This window comes from Aspergillus uvarum (genome assembly GCF_003184745.1).
Source record: "Aspergillus uvarum CBS 121591 unplaced genomic scaffold BO82scaffold_39, whole genome shotgun sequence".
In the NCBI taxonomy this organism is placed as follows: domain Eukaryota; kingdom Fungi; phylum Ascomycota; class Eurotiomycetes; order Eurotiales; family Aspergillaceae; genus Aspergillus; species Aspergillus uvarum.
Genome location: NW_020291336.1, coordinates 20,901 through 41,084, shown reverse-complemented (window position 1 = coordinate 41,084; position 20,184 = coordinate 20,901). Strand labels below are relative to the sequence as shown.

General features: G+C 53.3%; 7 protein-coding genes across 7 annotated transcripts; 2 read left to right on the top strand and 5 right to left on the bottom strand.

The window, feature by feature from the left end:
- Positions 1-1,030: 1,030 nt before the first annotated feature.
- Positions 1,031-1,992, bottom strand: BO82DRAFT_113281 (uncharacterized protein). Its single transcript, XM_025629820.1, has one exon. The coding sequence runs from the start codon at positions 1,848-1,850 to the stop codon at positions 1,233-1,235; it is 618 nt and encodes a 205-aa protein (XP_025490316.1). The 5' UTR covers positions 1,851-1,992; the 3' UTR covers positions 1,031-1,232.
- A 483-nt stretch (positions 1,993-2,475) lies between these two features.
- Positions 2,476-3,566, bottom strand: BO82DRAFT_393254 (p53-like transcription factor; the record flags this gene model as incomplete). Its single annotated transcript, XM_025638662.1, has 1 exon — positions 2,476-3,566. One exon carries the CDS (start codon positions 3,564-3,566, stop codon positions 2,502-2,504), a length of 1,065 nt encoding a protein of 354 aa, XP_025490315.1. The 3' UTR covers positions 2,476-2,501.
- A 2,016-nt stretch (positions 3,567-5,582) lies between these two features.
- Positions 5,583-8,102, top strand: hexA (putative Woronin body protein HexA; the record flags this gene model as incomplete). Its single annotated transcript, XM_025637497.1, has 3 exons — positions 5,583-5,618; positions 5,984-6,414; positions 7,025-8,102. 3 exons carry the CDS (start codon positions 5,583-5,585, stop codon positions 8,100-8,102), a joined length of 1,545 nt encoding a protein of 514 aa, XP_025490314.1.
- Positions 8,103-9,919: 1,817 nt separating this feature from the next.
- On the bottom strand, positions 9,920-14,399 carry BO82DRAFT_113191 (uncharacterized protein). The gene is made up of 2 exons (XM_025629819.1): positions 14,158-14,399; positions 9,920-14,088 (listed from the first exon to the last, which is right to left on the bottom strand). Exons 1-2 carry the CDS (start codon positions 14,191-14,193, stop codon positions 10,150-10,152), a joined length of 3,975 nt encoding a protein of 1,324 aa, XP_025490313.1. The 5' UTR covers positions 14,194-14,399; the 3' UTR covers positions 9,920-10,149.
- A 558-nt stretch (positions 14,400-14,957) lies between these two features.
- Positions 14,958-16,909, top strand: BO82DRAFT_355688 (alpha/beta fold hydrolase). Its single transcript, XM_025635520.1, has 2 exons — positions 14,958-16,805; positions 16,869-16,909. The coding sequence occupies exon 1, from the start codon at positions 15,215-15,217 to the stop codon at positions 16,484-16,486; it is 1,272 nt and encodes a 423-aa protein (XP_025490312.1). The 5' UTR covers positions 14,958-15,214; the 3' UTR covers positions 16,487-16,805; positions 16,869-16,909.
- BO82DRAFT_113143 (Zn(II)2Cys6 transcription factor) lies at positions 16,521-18,790 on the bottom strand. The gene is made up of 6 exons (XM_025629818.1): positions 18,504-18,790; positions 18,350-18,429; positions 18,210-18,274; positions 17,654-18,153; positions 16,869-17,587; positions 16,521-16,805 (listed from the first exon to the last, which is right to left on the bottom strand). Exons 1-6 carry the CDS (start codon positions 18,618-18,620, stop codon positions 16,556-16,558), a joined length of 1,731 nt encoding a protein of 576 aa, XP_025490311.1. The 5' UTR covers positions 18,621-18,790; the 3' UTR covers positions 16,521-16,555.
- A 257-nt stretch (positions 18,791-19,047) lies between these two features.
- BO82DRAFT_313362 (TMEM14 family protein) lies at positions 19,048-19,729 on the bottom strand (the record flags this gene model as incomplete). The annotated part of the gene is made up of 3 exons (XM_025632477.1): positions 19,048-19,456; positions 19,542-19,634; positions 19,693-19,729. The coding sequence occupies 3 exons, from the start codon at positions 19,727-19,729 to the stop codon at positions 19,260-19,262; spliced, it is 327 nt and encodes a 108-aa protein (XP_025490310.1). The 3' UTR covers positions 19,048-19,259.
- Positions 19,730-20,184: the final 455 nt, after the last annotated feature.

Sequence of the window (20,184 nt, the reverse complement as noted above, 5' to 3'; positions counted from 1 at the left end):
CAGGATTAGGTTTATTGAGAAGTGGTTGTGGGGTCAGTTACTTGGTTGGGGATGTGAAGGGTTGCGTGAGTTGCGGGCACTAAAGGTGCTCTGTTGTTGCTGAGGTGGAGAGAACATGGAGGTACTGACAGTTACTGTACGTATCTTTAATTAAGAGACATAAATAAAAAAACTACAATGCACAAGATAATTTCTATAAGATACTGGCAGTGTTAGTATACTACAGTACTAGAGTTCATGAAGGTATTCTACAGATTTCGGAACCATGTATTATAGGAATTATACGAGTAAGGTACAGCCCTCAATGCTAGCCTATATAGACCTTGATGAGGCTCCAAGTTTCCTTAGGCAGAAAAATAGTATAGAAGAAATAGTGTATGTAGAGACTAGAGATAGTGGATACCTCCATATCGCCTAAGTCGAGGGGCCAGCGTATCAATTCTCATTCATGACTTGGTTGCCTGGATTCCCCGATGCACCTAGGCGTGTACTGGCAACAGATGTCGATACCAAGTCAGTCGACCCCAGTGCATTGCTAATGACACTCGAGTCAAATCCTGATGGTGTTGAGTCCCCCGTGCTAGGCTCACTGAGAGGTTCTGAACAGCTCGTTAATTCTATCCTGACTCCCACGGTTTTGGAAAGGAGCCTGCTCACTTTGACCCACGGGGCATGGTAAGCTTGATTCTGTTTCACTCTTGGTGATTAGTCTTCTCCGCTGAAGTGGCGGCTTTGGAATAAGGCTAGTATGAAGGAATGTGCCATCACCCATCGCCATTGAGCAGCTGGAGTGGATGTGCCGTGGACTTTTGACAGCAACTGAAGCCATATATTCGGAATCTTGCAATAGCGTAAGCCAGGGGTGTCAGTCACATTTTCAGATTTGCAAGCATCCACCGCTCTCGACATACCAGGCGCGGAGATCGCCTCCTCCGTCTGGTCCTGTTTATTGCAGGTTGAGTAGAATATTCCTTATGATGGTTCCCGCAGAGGAACAAAATTCAGCATCGGCAGACCACATCTCTCAAAACCCATGGAAGTCATGACTGAATGCGTCTTGGAAGGATTCTGTGTCCGTCGGCCGAGATAAATGGTCTGTGAAAATGCGCTTCACGTAAATTTGAATGTTTCCCAAACAAAACAATTTCCATAGAGGCACTCGGAATGCATTTACTGTCCTTGCACTAATTTCCAGTCCTATTCTCATTTGGAGCGTCTGCGGATCTGGATAGTCATCCTGCCATAGGAACAAGAGCACGAATTCCATTGACCGTCCCGGTATCCTCTTGAGACTCACCCCAGCACTCGTGTTGACAAACTTGGAGGATCCCACATTTGCACTTACTGTATCGGCTGCCCAATTCGGCCGTCCAACCCCCTAGGAATGTGAATTCACTCGTTTCCCGCAGTTTCGGCCCGAGCCCCTGATAGTTTAAGCCCACATGGCATTGCGCCGTCTCCATGGTATGAGAAGAAGATATGACAGATGATGACCCGATGGCAAGTACTGCTGTGTCCTTGAAAGAAAAAGAGGACTCGGGTAGCTGCTTGCCCAACGTTAACCAATGACAACTAACGGCTTCTTCTTTGTCTGCCTCGGGTCTTAGACCCACTATGGTACTTCGTTCGAGTTCGATTTGCACAATCATTCCTTCGCTCGAATAGGATCTTCTCAATGGGCCCCGTAGATCAGCCATCGATTCGACTGAAGTCACCAATGTTCTTTCGCGCGTCGTCTCGGTGTTTCCCAGGCAGAACACCCAGACTAGCCCTCCAATGTATTCATGAAGACAGCTCAGACGGACCTGGCGGAGCGAATTGAAATCATCGCCAGCACCTTCTTCTGACATGGGAACTTGAATTCTGTTTCCGAGTCCAGATACTTCTCATGAAAGGCGGAGACGTGTGATCCAGAGTAAGATACCAGAGCTATGCCAAGCATACGGATCAAGGAAGCAAATTGAACGACAATGTCAGCGTATGAAGTAGCGGAGCCACATTCGTTACCGGGTTTGGTGAAGGCTGTGCGGGCCACTCTACTCATCTCAGACAGATGCCCTGGGGCCGGCTCTGACAGGCCGAGGCCTAAGGCAAGAGTGTCGTGAAGAGTGTCCAGGACATCACTACCACAGGGTATGACCTTAACAAATTCTCTATCATCTGGCTGTTCGACAAGGGTGCTATACCCTTTTGCCGCGAACCCTATCTGTTCCCCATTAACCGCAGTCCTCCCCTCGCATTGCTCAGTGTTTTCATCAGGAAGGCGAGGAGCTCGGGCCATGGTGTTGTTGATAAGGGCATAGCAAGCAGGATAAGGGGGCAATTTTGGGCGATTTCCATTCCAGGCCCTCGAGTCTTCCGTAATACCGGCCAGGATCGAGAATCGGATCCAAGTCTAAATCTTGAGTGCCCTCTCCAGTTGGAATCTTGTTGTCTTTGTGTCACTCGCCGCATTCAAGGACAAGATTAAACAGACTCGATGCCCTATAATGATTTATTTCCTATCTGAAGCCACTGGAATCGTCCATAGGAGCAGGCATGTCCTTCCGTACGTCCTTGTAATGCCCCGGAACTCGACCACGTATGATCAATGGTTCTGAAGTCCTCCTAGCGATTCTCAGCCATTGCAGGCCTCGCGCATTTTCCCCACTTGGAATTTGCACATGAAGCTCAACAACCAGATTATAGTATTGTTGCTCTCCGCGCCTCTTGCCACTGTTTGGCGTGGCCTTTTGAAACTGTACGCGCTCAAATGTGTGACACACCGGTCGGGCTTCACCTTTCTTATTGCTCTGCACTGTATTGCTGCCGGGAATGCTTGTGTGATCAGACTGGCCTGCTCTCTTTCTATCTGTTGTAGCTTGTATGAAGGGGAACAAAGGTATCCTTTGTGGTCTCCTCTCAGACGGCTTATGCCTTCTGGGGGTCTGCTGTATTAATTCTTGAGCCACTTCACCATCCTTACCGTGTCTAATCGCCGAAATTGTCACGGAGAAGCCCTGTATTCGCTTGGCTTCTGCCCCATCTGGCTGTATAGACAGCCCATCGTATATAGCTGTCGGCACGTAAACGACACACGAGACTGAGAAATAGTTACGGCGATACCCCGTCCATCGGCCTTTGTTGTCTTGAAAGAAGCCTTTGGGAAATGACGCATCAAGTCTGGGCTGGACAACATCCTTGTTCCCTGCTGTGACTCTGTAATAGATTTCCGGCTCAGTGAATCGAGGACATGGTATGGGTTCAATATCTAGATGTCGACTATCCATACCCATGTGGCTGCTGGTCACGGAACGGTATTCGGGGGGCACCGGAGAGTGTGGACTCCCCAGCGAAGGGCTGCTTTCGTGAAGGTTCTTGCTGGAGGTGCGATCTTCTTCTATAGAAGTCTGTACGTGGTTGTGGGAGGTATCTTTGGCGGGGTTGGTGGTATCCGTCGGGTCGCATAGGGTCGACTCCGGGCTTTGTGATGTAAGCTTTGGGCTGCTTGCTTCTGGATGAGCACTCCGAATGGAATTATGCTCAGCATGCTTGCTGAGGTTGAAACCAATCGTGCGGTGAGACATGTCACTCTGGATTAAGAGATCAATACGTGATGAATTGATGCGGGGTTCTTTTGGGCATCCAGAATTCCAACGCAGTTCTCATGCGGGGTAATGAGCTAACGTAATCCGCAGGCGAGTGATGAATGCAAGCAAGTGATGAATACAAGCGAGTGACAAATTTTTTCAAACCACCGTTTATTGTCTCCAAAGAGCCATATTCACGTAGTATCATGCATTGTGGATGCTTGTTCGTACTGCTTAGGGAGACGGAGGTATATGAGGTCGCGCTAAGCCTGATCTGGAAGCGCCTGTTTCCTCCCGAGTCCCGTCTGCCCCGGGCTGGCCGCATTGCACCTTCGTTCTCATTACAGAGGTGGCGAGCACATTGTGATTCAATTCACGTGATCCATACCGAGGCGAGCTTGGATATATGCACTGGTGACTGAAGATGAAGACTCACTGGTTGCTGTTGCTCGTGGGTCCGATAATATCGGCTGAAAGACACAGCTTCGGGCGCACGAGGCCAGATAAGACAACAGTGCCATCCCTACACCAAATCGGAGTCAAGTACAGTGCAGTTACATATGATCTGTCAATTGCAGATTCCAAGCCTCTATCATCCATTCAGAGTACCCAAATCGCATCCATGTTGCCAATGTGCCATGCTCACGACACACGCATGGTGACGAATGCCAAAAGACTCCACCGCGATCGCTGGCACCGTGATCAAGTACATGTTATGGAGTTTACCCGTGTCAGCTACCCGACCGGCACCGACCACAACCAGAAAGCTAGCATCCAAGGAAATCCTACACCAAACGGGAAGAAGGTGGATCTGTCCAGACTCGAGACATCAAGACTAGTTTTCCACCCGAAACAACCAGCTTTGAGCTGACTGACCATTGCTCCATGTGTATCTCTCCGCTCTTCGAGAGAGTTAATAATAGTCAGCGCCAATGCACCAATGTGACAGGCTGGAAGCAAAATGTTACCGAAGTGAGGCTGGGAATTGGCTGGCTGGATTGATAGATTATGAATGGCTGGGCCGTTGAATGGCCCCTTCCCACCCCCCTCCCCGGTCGGGTCCACATTCAAGTGAGATCAGCAGCACGCTGGGCGCTTCCCCGGAGGCAACGGGGACCGAGGTGCCTGCTCAGCACTCAGCTCTCCAATGACCGGACACCACGAATAGGTACGATAAATGGATCATGGTCCGGCCAACTGTGGGCAGGGCCTGGTGTTGAAGAAACATCATGCTGCAGGCAGGTTGCTACTTGTAAGCCCGATCGTACACATGGACACAACTACTGATTGTGATAGATGATCGACGGAGCTGCGCTCTTGCTGACAGAAAACATTTGACGATGGGATAGTCGAAGCGAGAACACACCCAGACCCCAGCCTCCGGCTTACTTTATTGCGTGGATGTTTTATTTTTCTCGTTTTGTTTCCTCGGTTGTTGCTGACGGTGATTGTCTGAGAACGAGCGCGGGATGGACGGACGATCCAGAGAGAAAGAGAGGGGCTGGCAGCAGGCAAGCGCATTGAGCGTCGATCGGCTGAAGCTCCAGCTCCAGAGCTCGGATTTCCGATGCGACCCGGGGAAACCGGCCCAGTTGCCATGGGGACCCGGAGGTGGCTGGCCAGCCTCGTGGTGTGTGCGTTGGGAGGATAGAGCAGGGTCGGCCTGCATGTGAACGATGAGGGAAGAATTGATCAATCAACTGCGCGGTGGATCAAGGTTGTTAGCGCTGGTTGGACTTGCTTTGGGAGGATAAATTCCCTATATAGATCAGCGTGGTCGAGATAAGTGTGGGAGGCGAACTAGAGTAAGTTTGAGTTGCAGATTCAGGAACCGTGGTTTGTAGGCGAATTTCTGAACTGAACCTCGGGTCGTTCCCTTTCCCACCCACCCACCTGCCTCTTCGATTGTAGATTTGATAGTACGGAATCCGGGTGAACTGGGCAAAGTAGGAGGAAGGGACTAGAAAGTCAATTGGAGGGGGTTAGTAGCTAATTAGATAGGGATGATGAGGGATGTCTGGGAATAACATCGCCCCCAGAAACGGCAAGGTGTGGTAAACAAAACGCGTGACGAGGGAAACCATCTGCATTTGTATTTCAGCGGGTTTGTTCCCCTCCTCCTCCTCCACTTCTGTCCTTCTCCTCCCTCTTCTCTTTCTCCTCTTCTTCTCTTCTTTCTCCATCCTCTTTCATCTCTTCTTCCCCTACCCTTACTCTTACTCTCACATTCCTATCCCCTCAAGCTTTTTAAGCTTATCTTTTATCTCACATTCCTCATCAGGAACTTTCTCCGCATTCCTCGGGTAGTTTGATCTATCAACTTCCCCTCCACCCCCTCCCATCTCTCTACGAGAAAGACTTCTCTTCTCCCTAAGAGTCTTTTCTTGTCTCGCCTTTCGAGTTGTTTTTAACAGTTCGAAAGGGATTCGAGAAAGGACGCCGACAGGACAGCCAATCTGGACTTTGACGCCCGCGTCCCCATCCCCTTCAGTGTCTTCCCGTCGTCGTACCGGAGTGACGCTGTTCCTGAAGCTACTCTCGCGGCCACAGCCAGAGTAGAGGAAGAAGTCAATCTCGATCGCACTTCGCACGTCGAACGGGAAGATACTCGAACCTCTGCTCCTCTTCCCGACCCGCGTGTCTACGGAAAGGAAGAAATCGACCTTCACTTCGTTGAGCGCGATCAGTTTGCTTCGGTGCCCGAGCCTCATCGTCACGAACATCACCACCACAAGCACTCCTCGCGCCCTAACGACGTCAGTGTCCACTTTGACGAGCGAGTCACTACTACCACTAGTACTGCTCCTCCGCCCCGGTACCCCGAGGTTGATCTAACTCGCGAACGGTATGTTGAAATCCATTGAACCGTTTTCTTTTTTTTTTTTTTTTTTTTTTTTTTTGCTTTTCCCTGGTTATAAAGATTTGTCCGGTGTCTGCCTAGACTATAGTCTAGCACCGACAGCAAACCAAGTGGAGAAACAGAGAGAGGCCAAAAGAAGCGGTGTCACCATCATCGAATCTCTCTTGGCCTAATGCGCTCTAGTTCGCCTCCTCCACTTCTTGGTGGTCGGTCCTTTTGATTTATTTTTATTTTTTTTTCCTATTTTATTTCTTTTGTTTTCTTTTCTGTTTTGTGATTTCTTACGTGGCACCAAAACAAACAAATCACCCAGTGGTCCCTTGGCCCTAAAGGGAAGCTGACTGGGTCTTCCCGTGCTTTCCCACTCTTTCCCATTCCCCATCCTCTCCTCTCTTTCTCCTCTTTTCTCCTCCACCACCCGCCGCCCTCTTATACTTTCCCACCCACACACACCTTACCTGACTATTACCTCTCCCCTTCCCTTCCCCTCATACATACATACCTTTCTTTTCTCTTGTCCCACCCAATCATCTCTTATCCGCTTCCCCTCCCTTGTCAATCCTAATCTGACATCTCATCCTTTCTTCCTCTACAGCTATCGTGAACCGTCGGTCCGTTTCCAAGACCGTCAGCCCACGTACGATCAAGCTCTCCAGACTCAGCTCGATATCACTGAGCGTGAGTACCGTCGTCGGGTCAACAACCCTACCTACGACGTCAACCCCGCCTACAACCGGTCTACCCAGGCTCCTGCCGTAGACTCCTACGCTCCAGGCCCCCGCCAGCAGACCAGGGACGTATCGTACGACCGCACTATCCAATCGGAGATCGACGTCTCTTACGACCGTGCGTACCAGTCCAAGCCCGTCGACAGCTACCAACGGGACCCCTACAGCCGCCGTCAACAGAGTGTTGAGCCGGTTTCTCAAGCTCCTGCTTCTTCAGCCAACGTTAAGGTCTACAAGCCCAAGACTGTTGTGGATTCCCCTCCTTCTCGCAAGATGGGCTACTACGACGACGACGGTAACTATCACTCCTTCCGTCGTGGTGTGGAGCGCGTTGCCGACCGCATCATGCACCCCACCTCCTCCCACCACCACCACCATGGTCACAAAGACCACGAGGAACTAGTCGTCGCTGACGAACGCGGGCCAGTTCGATTCCGTGAAGGCGTCCGCGAGGATGTCCGCATTGTGGAGCCCCGTGCCGGCAACTCCTCCGCCACCGCCGAGACCGTGCCGATCCCCGTCCACTTCATCCGTATCGGCGACATCCTGATCCTCCAGGGTCGTCCCTGCCAGGTGATCCGCATTTCTGTCTCTCCCCAGACCGGCCAGCACCGCTACCTGGGTGTCGACCTCTTTACCCGGGAGCTCCAGGAGGAGTCCAGCTTCGTCTCCAACCCCTCCCCCTCGGTGGTCGTCCAGACCATGCTTGGTCCCGTCTACAAGACCTACCGCATCCTGGACCTCCGCGATGACGGCCGCCTGGTCGCCATGACCGAGACCGGTGATGTCAAGCAGGGCCTGCCCGTCGTTCCGCAGGGTCACCTCTTCCGTCGCATCCGTGAGGCGTTCGAGGATGGCCGTGGCAGCGTCCGTGCCCTTGTCATCAACGATGGTGGCCGCGAGTTGGTCGTTGACTACAAGGTGGTCCACGCTTCCCGCTTGTAAGCCTTTACTCGGTTGGGTATGGTGCCCGTGGGCGGGAACCGTGGTCACTCCCGCAAAGCACCAACCACGGACCGCCCATGGGTCTTCGACTTTTCTTTGTGTTTTTCTTTTTCACTCGCAGCGCACGATCATTGATGACCTGAGAAATTAAATCTTGTATCTGATGGATTCACGTATGATGGAATGGCCTTTTGACAAAAATTGTTTACTTGAATGTATCATGGCCTTCTTGTATCTAGCAATAATGGATGTAGATCATGATCTAGACTGGCTTCCAGTAGACTGACCTTACCCTTTTGAATATGAATCGGGAATACCTTGACCACGTCTCCAGGGGCTGGAATTACCGTGCCTGATTATGTGTAGTAGAGTATGATAGATAGCTCGAGTTTCAACACTCATCAAACACAACTAGGGAATAGGAATAAGAAGAGAAGTCTTCACTGTCAGAGGTGGTTGGCGTTGGCAAACCATATTCCTTTCTCTCCCCCGTCGAAGAAAAGAATGTGTTATGCCAACTGGTAATAGTGGAGGGTGTTTGAGACAAACAGGTAGTGGTCTGGTCGATCCCCAATGGATATTTTATTTTGACTCGGTTTGTTGGGGAAAACGAACGGACTTCTTTCCATCTTCTGGGTCTTGTGTGAGGAGGGAGGATGGCGGGTCTGCAGCATACGACTAGTTGCAAAGGGGGCAAGGCAGGCAGTCCACTGTCCATGAGGCTACCATGTTAAGTGGACGCGGCGCGGCGCTCTCGTCCTGGTCGAATGGGACAGCACCGCACAGCACCGCACACTGTTGGCTCTGCTTGGCTTTGATGATTCTCTGCGTGAGTTGCTGATAGTAGGTCCTGTGTGCCGAGAGGAGTACCGTAGTCTCGAGGAGATGGGATCTCAGGGTGGAGTTGGAGTATACTATTCCGATAGAGAGGGGGGGGGGACCTGGCATCCATGTTAGAGTTAGAGACAGTATAGGATGTGGTGTGCTGTGTGGTGTGGCTCGTTTCCGGACTGTCAGCTTAGGTATTTGGTTGGATGCCCGGTGGTAGAATGGAGACTCACGGGTTTCAATCTTTCACAAGGAATGTAGTATTCCAGAGCAGATCTTCAAACCCGGGGGCGTCTCTACAGTCTGCGGAGGATCCACGCATGGCTTCGCTTGTTGTTACTATGCACAGTACAGTACTACCTCCCGCGCTCGTTGGGCGTACACCTGTACTCGGGGGTATGCTTAGGATCTATCGCTATCAAGAGAGAGATCAGGATACACTAGCTTAGCCGAAAGGGGAAGGTAGGTGGAAGCTCAGCTCAGCTCAGGGCTCCGGGCTCCAGGCCATCATCCCTTCAGGCACGAGGTATACGGTACCTCCCTGGCCCAGTACTGTGTGTACACTTTCCCATCTCGCCCCTAAATACAACTACGAAAAAGTCCCAAGTTCCACAGTCAACGGTCACCAACAACCCCCATTGGTTTAAATTCAGCTGACACTCAAAAACCCCGTATTATTGCGTCCATCGGCCGGACAGCGCCATCACGACCACTCGAAACGAAAACGAAGGGTATCAACCAATTTTCAAACCCTAATTGAAAAAGAAACAATAATCCCATATGTCCATCCATCCATCCACCACCCGTTCCGAGCGCCAGATATCCTTGTACCCAATAGCTATAGCCATAGCCATAGGTGGAAGACGCTAACAAAAAGAAAATCCGTGTATCTCATCAAAGTACCCTGGTGGTGAAAGCTCCTCCAGCACACACACACATCCCACTGAATCAGGTGACCCCCACCCACTTTCCTCTCTGTGGAAAGCAAAGCTGCCTAAACTCTCCGAAAAAAACTCTTTTGATAAGTATCATTGGCCTGCATTATGATTATAGGTAGTGGTTTCCGGATGCAAAGTAAGGCTCCGCGGATATTATAACAAAAGTACATCGAAATGGATCAAAGACCGAAGTAAGTGCAAAGGAGGGAAGAAGAATGGCAAAAGATTGGTGCAATATATATATTAGAAGTGAAAAAGTGAATGATAAGATGTGGAGTCGGTCAGTCGCGCAAGCCGAACGCCTTGCGGAGTCGGGGAAAGCGTTTTTTGCGCCCAGAAGATGCAATGACAAGGTCGGCGGCGGGACGAGAATCGTTCTTCGTCGTCGATGCTGCTGGGATGGAAGGATCCTGTTTCTCTTGGGAGGCGGGTCCGCCGGCAGGAGCGGGAATCGGGCTATTGCCGGCATGCTCGTCAACGGTCGCGAGGCGCTCGTCAACGCCGTTGGTGGCAGCTACAGGTGCAGTTCCCGATTCCTTACGCTCGGTGCGTAACGGCCAACCGTCACTGCGCGAGGATCGCTGTGATGCACGTCGCACAAGCTTGGACGAGGATGGTGGCGGCGGGTTGGTCGCCGTGATAGTGGTGACGACGTTGGTTTGAGCTCCAGGCAGTGGGGGATCTTGCTCGCCTTCCGCGCGCGAACGCTCTGCAAGACCGCCATTTCGAGTGGTACCATTTGTGAGGGACTTGCGATTAACAGGCGACTTGGACTTGCGCATGCTGAACCGATGGAACAGTCCCGCCTTGCGCCCTCGGTTGGGCTGGAGAAACTCGTCCATCTCCTCATCCGTCATGCCACGACTCCGAGCCACTGCTGCCAAGGCAGGGTCCCGTGTTGGGCCTGGCTTGCGGGGAGACGGCACAGCAGCTCGCAGTCGAGACGCAGCCGCCTGCCGCTCCTCGTCAGAGCTGTCTTCTAGCTCCGTAGAATCGCCGTCGTGTGCACCATGTCGCCGAGGTATTCCTCGAACAGGGGGTAGCGGAGCTGGTGCTCGTTCATCCTCGTCGTCACTAGAGTCGTCATACCGATATCGTGATCTCCAGTTGTCGAAGCCCTCGTCGTCGTCCGAATCAGGGAAGCGTGAAGTGAATCGACTACCAGGTACCTTGGATACCTTGTTCTTCGGCGACTTATTGGAAAAGAATGAGCCCTTTTCGCGCTTGGTTCCATTCATTCGAAGTGTGGTCCGCATATTACCACCCGATTGCGGCGAACGCGGACGTGAGTCGGCGGGCGGGGACATTGTCCGGGCTGGGGCCTGTCGGACTGGAGGGGCGCCCCGCATCGTCAGACGCATGGTGTGGTTCGACTCAGCCCGAGATGAACGACTGGCTCGCTTGAAGCTGCTCGAAGAATCGCTGCCACTGGATAACGTTCTTTGCGGAGTTGATGCCTTGCCGTTCGCTGCTGACGCACGGTTCCTACCGCCGACTCCATTTTGCATGGCAGCAGGACTCCATGACATTGGCCTCGCCCGGTCTTGAGTAGCAGTTGCCTGCGGGACGTCAGAGGTCTTCGTTGCTGTGTTGTCTGCACGATCGCCTAGGTTGGGTTGTTCAACAGACTTGACATGGTGAGAAGCCGACCGTGCGAGACCGACTTGGGCCGAACCATCTTGGCTTTTCGCCTGGGACGGCGCTGCGAAAGGAGGATAAGGGGACGAGAAAGGCATGGCTTGATGCACCGACTCGGGGGATTCTGGGACGGGACTGAGGGCTGTATCCTGCACTGGAGAGCTCGCACGGGCAATCTGACATGTCTGTGGATACTCTGAATCCGACCACTCATCCGTATGATGCTGGTTCTCATCAGAGAGACCAAGTCCTGTGGCTGAGCCTTGGAACGAGGGAAGCGGCGGCCGGCCATCGACGACAGCATCAATAGAGCCAAAGCCATGGCCATTAACGCCCTCCTCTGCATCACTGTAGACGCTCTCACCGGACTCGTCGTCAGTCTCTCGCTCCGCGGCTGAATCAACCATGACATCGGTGTCGTCCCATGTGATTGACTTTCTCTTGGACTTTGCCTGTGAGGGATCCGACTCTAAGGAGGAACGTGGAAAGCCCCCAGGGACTTCGTACCATTCCAAGCTCGGGCGCTCTTTTTCAAGTTCGGGCGAAGCTGGTTGAACGGTAATATCAGGAACTGCCAAAGTCTGTCTGGGATTTTGTGGTTGTGTTGCCTCAGCTGGGGCGTTGACCTCCGCCGGGTGGCCGATTGCCGTGCCTAGCCGTTCTACCTGATCATCCCTGTGACTCGATTCTGACGGATTTTCTAGCTCCAACACTGTTGGTAGGAGACTAGCAGGACGAACATGCGTTATGCTCTCTTGCGGCAAATCACTCTGAGCAGTGGCTAGGACACTTCCCACAGCATGGTCTTTAGAGAATGAAAACCTCGACGTATCAACTGGAGAGTCGGACGAGGTCGTGGATTCATTGTCGCTAATCTCACGAGGCTGCGGCTCCGGCTGACCGCCCGTCCTGTTACCTCGAATACTGCCAAATGAGGGCAGAGCAAGTCGAGGTTTCAGCATATGCTCGAAATCATCAGGCGTCCCGCTTCGTAGATTATGTTTTCGCTTCGCAAACCACCCACCCTTACTCTTGGGCTTGGTTTGCGGCGACTCGGGCAGAACCTCGTCGGGAGATGTCGGCGGGCTCGCTGCCGTGCCCACGATTTCCGCCTCATCATCGAAGCTGACTTTGGCATGCCTCTTTCGAGTCCCCTGCTTTAAACCATCATCGGACGCGACAGAAGTACCATCGGATAGTTCACTAAGCGCAGGGCCTGGTCGCAGCACTGTCTCTGGGTGGGGATCGGAAGCAAGGCCGTCTTTCCGGGTATGTTTTAGTGCAGATTTGGCCGGCGACACGGACCTTGGTGGGGGTTGGTGAAGGTGATCGCTTGGAAGGTTCGCCACCAATAGGTTTCTTGAGAAGCGAGCAGAGCGCCCGGGACTGCTGGATTGACGCATATATGACGGCTGCGGTTCAGCACTGGCGTCGACGGAAGGCTGCGAGCTCGGCGGGCTTATCGGGGGGCTAAGTAATTGATCCTTAGTCTGGTCCGGCGTAGATTGCGGTTTGATGGTCTGTGGGCTCTCTGGTGTCACAGTACCCCCATGAGGGAGCTCTGCTCGCTGGGCGGGGGCAGAGGTTTCTGCCTGTTCCTCCCCTTGGGCATCTTCCGGCACAGTTGACGGGCGTTTCACCAAGGCAGGGCGTGTAGGATGTCGGGCTTCGGGTGCCAGGAGCTGTTGGGTCGGTGCTGTGTCCGGAATACTTCGATCTTGAGATGAGGGTCTCCGCGGAGACGCAGCAACTGGGCTCGCTTCTTGGCTTCGGGGTACAATGGCAGCCTGTGCAGCAGCCACCGCAGTCCCTGCAGACGATGGACGCTGTCCCGGACTACCGGGGGAGACACCCCTGGTTTTGGCACCCCGCGTTGCTCGGGGGCTATTGCTCGTAACCTTCGGAGACTCTGCAGCGGAAAGCTGACCGGCCAGAGAGATAGTCGTCGATGCATCCATTTCCATCAAACCCGTCGGCGATGTCGGACGTGAGCCCATCGGATATGAGAAGTTGATCGAGTTTCGACTCGCGGGTCGTCGCGGCTCCGGGGACGGCGTCGATGCGGGTGCTTGTGCGGGCGCTCGTTTCGGCGGCTTAGGGGCGGCAGTGCGATCCCCGGTTGTTCCCTGGTCGGCCATCGATTTCCCGCGCGGACTTTGCCGCAACGATGGGCCCATGCTCACCGATCGACGTGCTTGGTCCTTTCGCCCGGTATATTCGCGGGGGATGGACGGGAGCGGCGGTGCGGGGTCGACAGGTCCAGCGCTTGATGCGGGTCGCCGCGGGGATTGATCTCGAAAAGTGCGATGCGTCATGGAGGCGGAACTGCTGGAGCGACGGACCCCATTTCCGCTAATGGGTCGCAGGCTCGGCGTGCCACTTAGTTGCGAGGAGACGGAAGTCCGCCGCTGCATCATCCGCTTGGTCTGCACATTTTCGACGGGGGTTGGGGTGGGGGTGAGGCTGCGCAGGGCGGCGGCCGCGGCGGCGGAGGAGAGACTGCTGGACGAGGGTTGGGATTTGAGAAAAGCATGGCTGGCAGCGGATTGCGCGGATTGAGAGGAGGAGACCGAGAGAGGATGCTAGATGAATGAGCGGGCGTTTAGCTTGTTGGAAGATCCGAATACTAGTTCCACAGAACGAGGGGTTACCTGATGTTGAGAGGAGCTCCTCTTTCTGCGGAACATGGCTCAGGCGGCCGTTGCCCAAGACGAGCGCAATTGAGTTTCCAGGTGACTGAGCCCGTGAATTCAACCTACAGCATATATTGATGGGTTGAATGGGCAATTTGATGGAGTGTATCAATGTATATTAATCAAGGGGATAGCGACGGAGGTCGACGGAGGGTGGGAAAACAAACGGAAAGAGAGTCGCAGCAGCAACGGGGGAAAGTGAGTGAGTGCAGATGCAGGATATCGGAAAGGGGGGAGGAAAAGAAAGCAAGGAGAATGCAGGGACTGCACGACGGGGGTGAAGCGAAAATGAGGATGGCACTCAGCGCACAGCACGGGGATAGCACAGGATAGCGATAGACAAGACGAAAGAGAAGGACGGGGGAGGGAGAGAGGCAGCAAAGGAAAGAAAGGCGTTTGGTTTAGATTATCGGCAGCAGGAGAGAAAAAAGGGCCAGAACCTTAGTTGGGCTGCAGAAATTGGTTGCGTCATTGAAATCGGGTCGAGGTTCGAATGGATTGAATGGATTGAGCCCGAGTCAGTTTGAAAATAAGCTGAGAGGAACAAGAATGGTTCGTTCCATTGCGCTTCCATGGTCGGGGAACTTTGGGAGGAACGGGGGAGATTCATCATTGGCCTGTCTCGATCAGGAAAAGCTCCGGTCCGCCGCAAGAACGTGATCTTCTACGCTAAGCCCCATCAGGCAGGCACTCTTGGAGCCTGCGGCCCAGTTAATTAGGAGTTGGGTTTCATCATTTCCACTTCAGACCCATCGTCATCATCATCATCACCATCCTCCTCCTCATCCTCCTCCTTCTCCTCCTCCGCCTCCTCATCCCCATCCCCATCGTCATCGTCATAGCGCAAGACTCAAATTCTTATCCGATCAGCTCCATCTACCGATCGTCAGACCGTGCCACTGACCCGATCTCTGCATAGTTCAGGCACAAATACTTACTCACATTCTACTACCCCACATCAGAAACTAAGCCTTCCGTACCGTGCGTATCCAACTCCACAAATCCCTCCTAAACTATGACAACATCGGTATCACCACCATCCCTCCCTCCCCTTCCACTCCCCTCCGGCATAACCTCCCGCTTCATAACCACACACTCCCTGACAACCCACATCCTCGAAGCTGGCCACCCACCAAACAAGAACCACCATGACCGTCCCCTCATAATCCTTCTCCACGGGTTTCCCGAAATCGCCTTCTCCTGGCGGAAAGTCATCCCCCATCTTGCCGCGGCCGGCTACCATGTCGTGGCCCCCGACCAGCGGGGCTTCGGCCGCACCAGCGGTTGGGACACCCGCCCCTACGCCGAGGCGGACCTGCACACGTTCACCGTCTCCGCCCTCGTCCGCGACGTCGTCCTCCTCGTATATGCACTGGGGTACACCTCCGTCCACTGCGTGGTCGGGCACGATTGCGGCGCCGTGACCGCCGCCATGTGCGCCGTGGTCCGGCCGGATCTCTTCCGCAGCGTTGTCCTGCTCAGTCACCCCTTCAATGGCATGCCGGCGCCTGCGAGTGCTGTTGCTACGTCTGTGGATGGCCAGCAGCAGCAGCAGCAGCAGCAGCCAGCTGGCTCTTCTGCTGTCCCCCGAAATTCGACAGGCAACGATCCAAACTCCATCGCAGGAGACGAGGACGTGCACTCTGCCCTGCGGGATCTGGGCCGCAAGCACTATAAATGGTACTACTCGACTCCGTCAGCCAGCGCCGATATGCTTCACCCTCCCGGAGCGGAAGGGCTTCATGGCTTCCTGCGGGGGTACTTCCATCTCAAGAGTGGTCGCTGGACAGGGAATAAGCCACGCACATTGGCCGGCTGGACCGCCGACGAGCTCGCCAAGATGCCGTACTACTATGTCATGCCAGCGGACGCGACGATGCCTGAGGCGGTGGAGCTACACATGCGCGAGGAGTCGGAGGAAGGGTTGCGGGCCTCCCGGGAGTGGCTGTCCGATAACGATCTCACGGTGTACGTAAGGGAATACCAGCGGACGGGGTTCCAGGGGGGTTTAAACTGGTACCGGGTGCAGACAGCCAAAGGGAGGCAGTACACCTGGGACTTGGAGGTGTTCATGGGGAGAAAGATCGACATTCCCTGCACGTTTGTGTCGGGCAAGCTCGACTGGGGGATCTACCAGCAGCCGGGCGCCTTGGAAAAGATGGAAAATGGCGAAGTGTGTAGTGACTTTCGCGAGATGCGGTTAATTGACGGGGTGGGGCATTGGGCGCCTCAGGAGAGCCCAGAAGAGGTAGTCCAGGCGATTTTGAGCCTAGTCGGTAGTCTTTAAGTACTCGATAGGGTATCGTAGCGTAGAACTATCTGACATGATGCAGACCATTCGCCTTCGGCAGCCGGCCTAAGGCGGACCACATGCATCCTTATCTGCCTTGGCAATTGCACACTCGGCCAGTCGGACAAGCTCGGTGGTGAAGTTATCCAAAAAATGCGTGTGAAAGATTACGCCGAGGGTGGGTGTTCGAATTGGGACTCTCTTCATCAGTTTGGGAACGCCCCGTAGGGTTTTCATGAGACCGGATCCTAGGGGGTCCGTGAGGACAGCGCGAAACAGCGTGAGAACTGCAGTGACTGCGTAGAATATAACCACCCTATCGAAAAAGACAAGTCAACGGCCATTTCCGCGTTGTGTAGAGACAGACAAAAGCACTCACCAGAAACATTCTCCCGCCAGGACAGGCAATGCGACCTCGAGGAACGAAAGTGTCGACTGATTGGCATTCGTGACCAGCATGGCACTAGAGACTCTATCCCTCACGGGACAGCTACGGCACCTATCAATGGCTTGATGAATGAGTGCGACGCAGTGATAGTATGCAAGCCGCAACATGATTGCCTGTGTGTTCAGGCCGCGACTGACCGGCGTTTCGTCGTGGAAGGACATCGTGGGCCGGATATCCGGATGCAAGCTCTGTCTCCATTGTTCCAGCTCCTGGTCCAGACTCCGGATGCTCGATAAGATCTCAGAAACCGATTTCTTCGCAGCATTTGCGGAATAGAGAGCCTGGTAGACGTTCGACTTGATTATCGAGAGTCGAAGGTCAAAAGGGAAAAGAGGGATTGTGTCATCGGTATTCGACCTTGTCTCTCGTTGCATGTTGGACGCTTGCAGATGCGCATAGTCCACAGGCAGAGTGAGGTCACAGTGAGTGTCATTGATACATGGAGGCTGCCCTATTCTCAAGCAAATGTCCTTGTCAAATGAGAAGCATAGCCAGAAAAGATCGCGCAGGTGGTGCTCAGCTACACTTTTATGGTAAGCGCTGTCTGGCGAGGACTGTGTGTGAGCACGGAGGCTGAATAGAAGACGACTGGCTATCGACACGGACAGCGCAGCAGCCTGCAAATCACCCAGGAAGTACTGATGCTGGATCTAAGTGGCAGGTGAGCTGATACCCACAGAAGGTACAAAGATCACAGAAGGGGGCTTTTGACTTACAAGCATGAGAACGGACTGCAGACCGCTGAGAGTCATCTCTCGAACAAGACCAGCCATAAATCCCTGCGCAGCCCGGGCATAAGTCTCGCAATCATGGGCTTCCACCAGATTGCCATTGAGCCCGAAGAGGTATATCACCGAGAGAAACGCATACACGCATGACTTGGCACTATCGGAGCCAAAAGCATCGGTTGGTCCGTAGGCGAGATCCAGGGTCTCCGTAAAGAGAGTCTTGCTAATTACCGGAAAGACGCGACTCTGGTAGGATGAGCAGTACACTCCAACATACTTTTCAACGACAGGCCGGGAAGGAAGTTCCGGCGACGAAGAATGGGACCTGGCGCCCGAAAAGGGCTTTGACCATGGAAGCTCAATCGAGTAAAGTTTCGCGTGGTCAACCGTCTCACCGGTGCAGGTTTCGATCCATTGACGTTCTTCCTCCGGTGTGATGTAGGCTCCATCGTTGAACGCCATGGTCAAAGTGGCCCTTGCTGCAGTGCCTGAGGAATCACTTAGTCTGTGACTTGGTGCTCAATACTGCTCGGATAGAACTGACTGTTACGAGCAGGCATCGTCTTCGATTGTGCCGCGTCACCTAATATGGCATCGCGACCAGTACTTCTGAAGAGATGAATCAGACATTGTGGGGGTAGAATTGGAGCTGATGAGGGAGATTCAGGCGCAATCTCGACCTACTTCTTGAGCCTCGTATATGTGCAGGCAAGGTTGTGGTGAAGGCACCAATTGCACTGCGGGGATTCTGCATCGCATTGTATCTAAGGGAGCATCAGAATAGCACAGTAGTTCTTGCGATAGCCTTATGGTAGCTGCTGAAGAACCAGTGGCGGACCTTTTTCTTGAAGCATGAGTCGCAAGCTGCGCGTCGGGGCGCCTTCGGAACTTTGGTCACCCTGGATTGCGATGCCGTCGATTTAGATCGTGCACTGGCCCGAGTCGTTCTAGCCATTCTGGAGGCAATGACGCAATATCCTGGCTTGACACTGAGAGTGTACTGAGTCAAGGTACGCGATGTTGATCCGGGCTCCCTGCCGAAGCCGAACTTTCGTGTCGCGCTTTACTGTCATTCCTCGTAGCCGTCCTTGCATTCAAGGCATCTGCCCGGGACGGCAGTCCTACATCGTATTCTTGCTTCAAAGAATGGCTGAGACTAATTCTCTATCGTTTTCCATGAAGCGACTTATAGAACTATTGTCTTGGTGATTTATACGCTACATAACTTAATTCATGCTGAGTACGCTGACTAAGCAAGCCACATCAACCATCGATCCAGTATATCAGTCTGATGTGTCTGGTGCTCTGCCGAGTGATCTAAAGCAGAAGGGCATGGCAGAGCATCTCACCGCTTAACTTAGAGGAATATCGGACATTAATCTAGCCAATGGTTCGCCCAGAAGGATCCCCGCAAATCCTGTCGGGTCGGTAATTTTTCTGAATTCCTAGTGCAAATAATCACAAGCCCGAAAGGAACAGCTCAGCACATAACATACAGCATCCTATTCTCAGTAAAAATACACAGGGTGTCCACAGACTCCCTCATCAACCCAGCAACTAAGCCTTTGGTAGTCATCTCATCCAACACACCGCATCAAACACCAAACCTGAACTCCCGGACCTTCTTCTGGTAGTAGAACGACGCCAGCAGACCGGTGGCACCAAGGACCAGAGGCATGGGGGAGCGAGCCTTGGTCTTGATGATCCGCGGGATGGCCGAGCCAAGCAGGAGGATGCTGTTTCCCAGCGCAAGCTCCGTGCCGTAGTCCTTGTTTTCCTTGATCAGGTAGCCTGGGACCAGTCAGTAACAAGTTTCGGATAGAAGGCCCAAAATTTGCAGCTCAAGGGCAACGCAAGCGTCCTGCAGAGAACATACCAGCGAATCCGTAGGAAAGACCCAATCCCACGCCTGCGATCAAGGAGGGCTTAGAGCCTGTTCGCATGAACCCGGCGATGCCGCCGGCGGGCACTAGTTGGCTGTTAGTGGTCATTGGCTTTTCACACCACGCATATTGGGAGGAACTTACAGAGAGCCGCGAGAGTGAAAGAAGGGTGTTCAGCCATGATGAAAGATGGGTTGACAAGGAACAAAGTTCACGAACTCGGTTGGTTGTCAATGGCAGGTCATGCCATCCCAAGTGGTATTTTAAGCTGTCCGAGGGGGCCGGTGGGCTAGGCTGGATGCAGTTAGTTTCGGGAGTCGCCCAAGAGCGAACACCGATTATTCAGCGGAGGTCTTGCGGTGTTGGTTGGCTCGCCGGCTGAATGAGTTGCTGGAGGTACCTGAATTCTGCTCAGGACTGGCTGGTGGTGTATGTGGAGCCTCAGAGATAGACGGTCATACAGCAGATTTGGAATTCTCATGAAATAGACTATACAGGGGTCAGTCAGCGGGGTATGTGAAGACCAAGATGTCGGTAGATGTCGGTAGATTCCAGAATGCTGTTGGAATTCGTTCTCGATAGAGTCAGCATTGATGGATGCATTTCCCAGACAATCGCATAGAATCGTCATGCGGA